General features: G+C 36.1%; 1 protein-coding gene across 1 annotated transcript in view; it reads left to right on the forward strand.

Moving 5' to 3' along the window:
* The window catches only part of SNX7 (sorting nexin 7), a 121,257-nt gene extending 114,466 nt beyond the window's left edge, over nt 1-6,791 (forward strand). The window contains exon 9 of the mRNA XM_027868288.1: nt 5,685-6,791. Coding sequence (XP_027724089.1) covers nt 5,685-5,762 — 78 coding nt within the window. The 3' untranslated portion in view covers nt 5,763-6,791. The remainder of the gene's footprint in view (nt 1-5,684) is intronic.
* The last annotated feature ends 2,650 nt before the right edge of the window (nt 6,792-9,441 follow it).

Raw genomic sequence — 9,441 nt, forward strand, 5'->3', positions numbered from 1 at the left:
GCTATTATTTTGTTGTTGTTGGTGTTTTTGTAAATGGACATTTTCAATAATGGAGCTTTAATCTTTAAATAATTATGGATATATTTGCCTCTTTACCCATATGATAGCTAATAATAGCAATTAAAGGTTGATTTACAAAGTACTTTGGAAATGTCCTCACAACCCTAGCAGGCAGATACTATTATGATTCCCATTTTACAGATGAAGAAGCTGAGGCAGAATCAGGTTAAATGACTTGACCTTCATTACCTAGCTAATAAATGCCTGAGGCTGGATTTGAACTTATGTCTTCTTGACTTTAGCTCCTGCACCATATCCACTGTGCCTTATATGTGCACATTTTCTACATATTCCTGGAAGAATTTAAAAATCAATTAAGTTGCTTCTACTAGATTGACTCTATGACCTTAAGAAACTGCCAGTCTTAAATGTCTGTACTTTATCCCAAATTTCAGTTGTCTAAAATTGATATATTTCCATAAATTTTGTGTTCAGATTTCTGGACCTCAAACCACAAAGAAATTTGAAATGTTTGAGGATGGAATATTTATATGTCAAATGTTTCTAGGGATTAATGTGGGATTTACTAAATGACATTTGGGTGCCACATTTGAAACTGAATTTGACTAAATTATCTCCAAGCACTAGAGTGTTATAAATAACAGACTTAGCAGGAACATAAGATCACTAGATGGCTTCTCCAAGTGAAGCATTGTGTACATCTTATGCTGATGACATGTGCCTGCTTATTCAACACACTTCACTGAACTTAAACACTCAAGAGACACCAAATAGGATGAGATAAATTTTAAATATTACCTACCTCATCCTTCTCCCCTGAGCTTTCCTGCCTCTGCTATTTAAATAACATTCATGAACTTTAATTTTTTTATTCTTAAAACTTGCTTTGAACCAGACTACACTGATAAATTTTCCTTTTGGCTAAAATATTTTTAAAACATTACAATAAAATTCCAGTAGAATTAATTTAAAATGCGTTTATATAGGGCTGAGTTTTGAAGTTGTATGTGACCTTAGACCTTATAACCAGCTATCCTAGTGCGGTAGCAGAAAACACTGATAATGAAATAAAATGTTTGATTACATGTAGGACGAACATTAGCTCATTCTGTATGGAATCAAATGTGCCATGAATTGTGACCTTGAATAAGTAACTTGATTTTCTTCAGGCCTGATTTTTTATTAATTTCATCTGCCTTAAAGTTTTATTTTATCTGCCTCTAAGATTCTGTCTAGACCTAAAACTCTTTATTGGGAAGGCAGAACATGTGTTTTCTCATATCTTTTCTTTCTTTTTTTGATTTAGTATTTTATCTTTCCTGAGTTAACATATAAAAACAATTTTTAACATTGATTTTTAAAACTTTGAGTTCCAGATTCTCTTCCTTCCTCCCACCCCACGCTCCTTTATTGAGAAGACAAGCAAATTTGATGTATATTATACATGTGTAGTTATGCAAAATATATACATAACAGTCGTGTTGTGAAAGAAAACATGGTCAAAAAACCCCTCATAAAAAGAAAATAAAAAAAATTATGTTTCAATCTGTATTCAGACACCATCCATTTTTTCTCTGGGGATGGATAGCATTTTTCATCATAAGTCTTTCAGAATTGTCTTGGATCTTTATATTGCTGAGAATAACTGCATCATCCACAGTTGATCATCTTACAATATTACTGTTACTCTGTACACAGTACATTTCACTTTGTATCAGCCCTGCAAGTCTTTCCAGGTTTTTCTGAGAGCATCTTGCTCATCATTTCTTATAATAAAATAGTATTTCATCATAATCATATAGTACTACTTGTTCAGCCATTCCCAAATTGATGGGCTTCTCCTCAATTTCTAATTCTTTGCCCCCAGAAAAGAGCAGCTATAAATGTTTTTGTACATATAGGTCCTTTTCCTTTTTTTTTTTTAATGTCTTTTAGGATACTGACCTAGTAGTAGTATTGCTAGGTCAAAGTACGCATGGTTTTATAGCCCTTTGGGCATAGTTCCAGATTGCTCTACGGAGTGGTTGACTCAGTTCAGAACTGCACAAACAGCATTAATGTCTTATTTTTTCCCACATCCCCTCCAACATTGGTTATTTATTGTCCTGTTAGCCAATCCTAATAGATATGAGGTAGTTCCTCAAAGTTATTTTAATTTAGATATCATCCCTTCATATTCAATTCACACCTGTGCCCTCTGTCTATATGTACTTCTAGCTGCCCTAATAATGAGAAAGGCCTTGAGTTACAAATATCATCTTCCCAATGTAGGAATGTAAACAGTTTAACCTTATTTAGTCCCTTATGATTTCCCTTTTCTGTTTACCTTTTTATGCTTCCCTTGAGTCTTGTATTTGAAAGTCAAATTTTCTATTCAGCTCTGTTCTTTTTATCAAGAATGCTTGAAAGTCCTCTATCTCATTGAATGACCATTTTTTCCCCCTGAAAGATGATTCTTGGTTGTAATCCTAACTCCTTTGCCCTCTGGAATATCATATTCTTCTGATCCTTTAATGTAGAAGCTGCTAAATCTTGTGTTATCCTGACTGTGGCTCTACCATACTTGAATTGTTTCTTTCTGGCTGCTTGCAATATTTTCTCCTTGACCTGGGAACTCTGGAATTTGGCTATAGTATTCCTGGCAGTTTTCATTTTGGGATCTCTTTTAGGAGGTGATGGATGGATTCTTTCAGTTTCCATTTTACCTTCTGGTTCTAGGATATCAGAGCAGTTTTTCTTGATAATTTCTTGAAAAATTATGTCTAGACTCTTTTTTGGATCATGGCTCTCAAGTAATCCAATAATTTTAAAATTATCTCTTCTGGATCTATTTTCCAGGTCAGTTGTTTTTCCAGTGAGATATTTCACATTATCTTCTATTTATTCATTCTTTTGATTATGTTTTATTGTTTCTTGATTTTTCATAAAGTCACTAGCTTCCATTTGCTCCATTCTAATTTTTGAGGAATTATTTTCTTCAGTGAATTTTTGTGCCTCTTTTTCCATTTGGCCTATTCTGCTTTTTAAGGCATTCTTCTCCTCTTTGGCTCTTTTACCATTTGACCTAGTCTGTTTTTTAAGGCATTATTATCTTCATTATATTTTTGTGTCTCCTTTACCAAGATGTTGACGCACTTTTCATGATTTTCTTGCATCACTTAACTTTGACTTTGTTGTCTTCTTCTGAGTGTGTGTTTTGCTCTTCCTTATTACCATAGTAACCTTCTATAGTCAGAGGTGTTTTTTTTTCCTGTTGTTTGTTCATTTTTCTGGTCTATTACTTGACTTTTAACTCTTTGTTAAAGTAGAGCTCTGCTTCCAAGGTGGAGAGTGCACTGTCCCAAGCTTCAGGGGTTTTGTGCAGCTGTTTACAGAAATACTTCTGGGGACTTGTAAGTTTTCAGTTCTTCCAAGGTGGTATGATAAGGGGCGAGGTGTTTATTCCTTTCTTGGCCTGTGCTCTGGAACTGTGAGGAGGGTCCCCCGTCCACTATGACCACAAGCTCTGCTGTGCTGGTAGTGCTCCTCCTCGCCCTGGGACTGCCACCCAGTACTGGGACTTAGATCCAAGTATGTGCAAAGCAACAGAGTGCTGCCTCAGTGCTAGCAAAAAAACCTCTGTAATCTCCTTCTGCCCAGTTGTTTGGCCCTCTTACCATCTGTGGGCTGAGAGCAGCAGAAGCTGCTGCTGCCGCTGCCCCTGCTGATTCAGTTGGCCCAAAGCCTGTTCCTGGTTTGCTGGGGCCAGGTCTGCGCTGGCACAGCTCGCGCTAGACTGTGCTCCTCTCTCACCCTGGTGCAGCAGATCTTTCCTGCCAACCTTCCAAAGTGTCTTGGGCTGGAAATTTGTTTCACTCTATCTTGTTGTGGGTTCTGCTGCTCAAAAATTTGTTTAGAGTCATTTTTTAAAGGTATTTGGAGGGGTTTGAGGGAGAACTCAGGTGAGTCCCTGCCTTTACTCTGCCATCTTGGCTCTGCCTTTCCCCTCATATCTTTTCCTTGGGATTATGTTTATCTTTTGTCATATTAACAGTGCTCATTTGCAGTTTTTTTTTTGTTTTGTTTTGTTTCATTATTTCCGTTTACATTGTTGTAGTCATTATCTCTGTTCTTGGCTCTGCTTACTTCATTTTGCATCAATTCATGTAAGTCTTCTCATGCTTTTCTTTATTCATCGTATTTGTTGTTTCTTCCAGTACCATAATATTTTTACATTCATATAACACAATTTGTTTAACCATTCCCCAGTTAATGGACATCTATCTTATTTCCACTTATGTACTAATGCAAAAAAGTGCTGTTATAAATAGCTCTCTTGGTGCAATTTTTTTTTTTTTTTTTGGTTAGGCAGTCAGGGTTAAGAGATTTGCCCAGGGTCACACAGCTAGTAAATGTCAAGTGTCTGAGGCTGGATTTGAACTCAGGTCCTCTTGATTTCCCCAGCTGGTGTTCTATCTACTATGCCACTTAGCTGCTCCTGCAAAAAAAATTTTGCTGAATAAGAGACTTTCTTTTTATCAATAACCTCTTTGAGTTATATGCCTAGTACTGGACTCTCTGGGTCAAAAGGTATGGACATTTTTGTCACTTTATTTCCATAATTCCAAACTGCTCTCTCGAATAGTTGAATTGATTCACAACTCTGTCAACAGTGAATTAATGTGTCCATTTTTCAACAACCCTTCCAACATCACCACTCCCATTTTTGTCATATTTGAGTCAATGTACAAGGAAGGTGGGACAAGAAGAATCAGGAAATATTCCCTGGAGGAAATAGCCATTTGGGAGCACAATATGAGGTTGACAGGTTTTTAACAGATAGAGGTGAAAGAGGAGAGAATTCCAGGTATTGGGAATAGTACAGAAAAATGCAGAGAGGTGGGTAGACATGGGATGTGTTCAGGAAATGTTGAATAATCCAATTTAATAAGAAAAAGGACATGGGGAAGAGAGTAGCATGGGATGGGGAAGAAAAATGGGTTGGAGTTTAGATTATAGGGGGTTTTGAATGCCAGGTTAAGGAGTGGGGATTTTATTTGCTAGACAGAGAAGGGAATAAGCATTTATTCAGCACTGCATTATGCTGTGCTAAGAGCTTTACCCATATTATCTCATTTGATTCTCACAACTCTAGGAGGTACATGCTAATATTATCCCCATTTTCAGATGAGGAAACCAAGGCAAACAAAGGTTAAGTAACTTGTCCTGAGTCCCACAGCTTGTACGTTTCTGAGGCCCCACATTCTATTCACTGTACCAACGAATGATTCAATGAGAAGTCATTAAAGAATTTTTTAAGCAGACTAGTGACTTGAAGAAAGCTGACCACTAAGGAGATCAACATGGCATCAAGAAGTAAAATGTATTAAAAAAGATAGAGACTAAAATTGTAGAGACAGGAGACTTTTTCTCAAATACTAGGTAGAGGGGATGGGGGCCCGAACTAACAAGGTGAGATTAGGAAGAAGGAAGAGATATTATGAAAGCAGAATTGGCTGAGTGGATGTGAGGGGAGAAGAAATAGCTAAAATAATTGCAAGGTTTCCAGATTAGATGAGTGAGAGAAAATGAGGTGAAATTTAACGTTTATCAACTAGGGTTGTTTCTGTCAAGATTAAAGAAAGGATAGCTCATGTTACCCTGTGTGTTTTCTTTTTTCAAAGTGCCTTGCTACATGGGAGTCCTTCCTTACAACTCAAACCGACCTTCGTCTGGAAGAAATATCTGAAGATAAACCTTGAGCATACCTAAGGACCTTTTGCCTAACCTTTGGTGATATAGTGCCTACCAACCAAAGACATTCTTCATGGGGTGGGCTGTGTTTAATATAACTGGGTCAAAATGCAGTCACCATTTCTGGAAAGCCAATAATTTGAAAACTCAGGTACTCCAAGGTTCTTACCTGCATTTTGATCATGGTATACGTATATATAGTGCTTAGTTACAATTCATTTATTCCAAAATTTTTGTCTGTAAGTACTTGTGTATGGTAATTGTTTTCTCAAACATTCTGCACTTGGGATGTGACATTTTAAATAGGTTGTAAAGGCTCCATTGAATAAAAACATTTAATAAGAAATGCCTGAATTTCATGAATGGTTCCTATCTGCACCTGACTGTGTTTCAGATGAAATATATTTTCACTAAAGATGTTGTCTACATGTGATATAGAACAGTTTGTGTGTGTGTGTGTGCATTGTTTGAAGGACTGAATAGTGTAACTAAATGAACACAGGGCTTGGAGGGAAATGAGACCTGTATTTGCATCTTATTGTTAATACATATTTACATTGTGGCCACTGAAACTTCGATGAGCCTCAGATCACTCCTCTGTTAGATAAGGGGGTTATATTAGATGGCCTCTGAGGTCCCTTTAAGTGCTATGTGATACCAAGATCTGCTGCAGGAATTAAAGATTATAATAACTAGCACCAACATACTAGAATTGTTGGGCATATCAAATTTGAGAGTTATTTAAAGTGCTATCAGAATGTCAGTATTATCGTCCATCTTTTGGGTGAATTCAGAGATGGGAAATATTACCAAAAAGGATAGCCTTAATTTTCCTAGAAGGTTATCTAAACTATACAACTTTACTTTCATCTTAAGACAACATTTGCCTTGGTTTGGAAAATATGTGCTAACAGTGAAATTCTGTTTTTCTTCTCTAGGGCCTTCTTACATTGACAGAGGAAATCAATGTCATTCCTTTCCCCATTATCCCAATTAAATAAATATGCCTTTCTCAGAAAGTCCTGATGTTGACATTACTGAAGCTTCTGTGGCATTAATTTAAACTGGGAACTTAGATAGTATCTTTCTGAATTTACAGTCTGTGTGATCCGATGTTTATGATGCATTCAATAGCTCTGTGTTCAGGTCTTTTACTATCTTGGTGCCACATTCACAACCTGACAGTACGATGGTGGAGCCTGCCCATGAATTAAGCATGAGTTCACGAGTGTACTGGGAATGTTCATTTTTTATTTCCTTGATATTTCTCAAAAGAATCAGGTTTTTTTGATAATGTGTTTTTATGGTGACATGTTAAGAAGTATTGCATAAGATGAAAGTAATAAGATGAAAAGTGGCCTTCATTAGTAGTTTGGGTAACTGTATGATATAATAAACTTACTAAAAAAAAAAAGCCAGGTAGATTTAAGACAATAGACAGAAAGTTTTGACAATATTTTCCTCTACCAAAGATACCCGTTTTTGTTATACCTTCACAATTAATATATTTTAATATATACTTATAATTAATGTTATATGTCATATAGTTAATGTAAATATATTTTATTTTAGAAAGTACATATGATATACTTTAAATCATTCATTCATTTTTGATTTGTTTATATTAATTTTGCAGTTACATCAAGAAACTGAATTAGTTGACTATTTGCACAGACTTATTTGAAGAGTATACATGTGACATCACTGAGAGGTGGATCATACCTAATGAAAAAAGCTAATCTTGGTTACTTGATCTTGCTGCATATTAAGAAGATTTATTAATTCCTTCAAAATATATTTAAACCCCTACCCTGCATAGAGGACTGTGCATGATCCCTGAGATGACAGTAATTAGCAGGGGAAATAAAAGAGAAAAAACCTAGAATTTGAATTGCATTATGTGACTAAAATAACAAGCATTTGCACTTTGGGTATTTTCTTAAGTACCAAGCATCCAGTAATAGGTATAACAAAAGAGAGGGAGCTTCCAGGAGGAAGCTAGATTGAGAGTTTGGGTATGAATGAAACACTTTTTTACCACCCTAAAACAGGCAGAAAAGGCTCCAAGTAAATAAAAGGTGAGTGATGCATCCAGTAAAAGGGCTGAGTGAGAGGTCCTGGTTATGTTCAATTCTACTTTGTCACCTCAAAATAGAAAGGAATGTGTCAAATAGAGTTTAAAAAGAAAAATAAATAACAGAGGGAGAATAGAGAGAGAGTGGAAAGACAATAACATTATGGAACACCAGCAAGGTAATTCAAAAGAAAAGAAAAATGACCTTTAAAAAAAAAAAACATTATTAAAATAATAAATGCTAATAAAGTTAAAAATAAAGTAATAAAACATTAAAATAATGAATAAATAAGAAATATTAGAATGATAAATATAAGAAATAATAAAAATTGTAAATTATAAATAAAAATAAATAATAAAATAAAAAAAAAAATACAGTGAAGGCAACCAACTAGCATGCTACATTAAAGTCAAATCAAGCCAGCAAGCGTTTACCAAGCACATCATATGTGTCAAGCACTGTGATAAATTGTGGGAATACAAAGAAAATAAAAAACAGTCCCAGCCCAGCCTGCAAGAAGCTCACAATCTAATGTGGAGGGAAACACATGGCAACAATGTACAAAATATATATAGGATACATCAGATGTAATTTCAAAGGGATAGCATTAGCATTTAGGAGGACAGAGAAATATTTCACTCAGCTGAGACTTGAAAGAACCATGGAGGTGGAAGTGAGAATGGAGAATATTCTAAGTATGAGGAATAGTTCGTGAAAATGTATGGAGTTGGGAGATGGAGTCTTGTTTAGGGAAGAGCAAAGAGGCCAGACATAGAATACATGAAGGGGAGCAAGATAGAAGAAACCTGGAAAGGTAGAAAGAGTACAGGTTATAAACAGTTTTAAAAGCAAAAACAAGGTTTTATATTTGATCTTGGAGGTAATAGAGAACCACTGGAGTTGTTTGAATAGAGAGATGATCTGTTTAGACATGCTTTAGAATGATTACTATGGTATTGGGTAGACTAAAGTAGAGAGAAGTTTGAGACAGGGAGACCAACCAGCAGGCTATTGCAATAGTTCAGGTGTGGTGATGAAGGCCTGTAGCAGGGTGGTGACAATATCAGAGGAGACATCTGAGGGTAGGGGCTGTAGGACTTGGCAACAGATGGGATATGGGAGAGGTGAGGAATTGAGGATGATGACTTGGTTGCAAGCCTGGGTAGCTGGGAGGTTGGTGGTGGCCTCTGCACCAATAGAAAAGTTAGGAAGAAGGGAAAATTGGGGGTGAAAGGTAATGAGTTCAGTTTTGGAAATGTTAAGTATAAGATTTCTGTGGAATGTATAATAGTTCAAGATGTTCAATAGGCAGAAATACAAGAATAGAAAGCAAGAGGAGTTAGTGCTGGATAAATAGATCTAGGGATCATCTCCATAGAGATAATCACTGAATCTATGGGAGCTGATGAGATCACCAAGTGAAATAATATAGAAGGAAAAGAGATGAGAACACATGACAGAGCTGTAGGGGGCACCCACAGTTAGCAGATGTTACCTGGATAAAGAGGGAAGAAAATGTTTTTCTTCCTAGGCCTATTCCAGCAAAAGAGACTGAGAGCAAATGGCCAGAGGGATGAGGAACTAGGAGGAGCAGCATCACAATGACTCAGAA

This window comes from Vombatus ursinus, unplaced genomic scaffold, assembly GCF_900497805.2.
Source record: "Vombatus ursinus unplaced genomic scaffold, bare-nosed wombat genome assembly UNPS02014787.1, whole genome shotgun sequence".
In the NCBI taxonomy this organism is placed as follows: Eukaryota; Metazoa; Chordata; class Mammalia; order Diprotodontia; family Vombatidae; genus Vombatus; species Vombatus ursinus.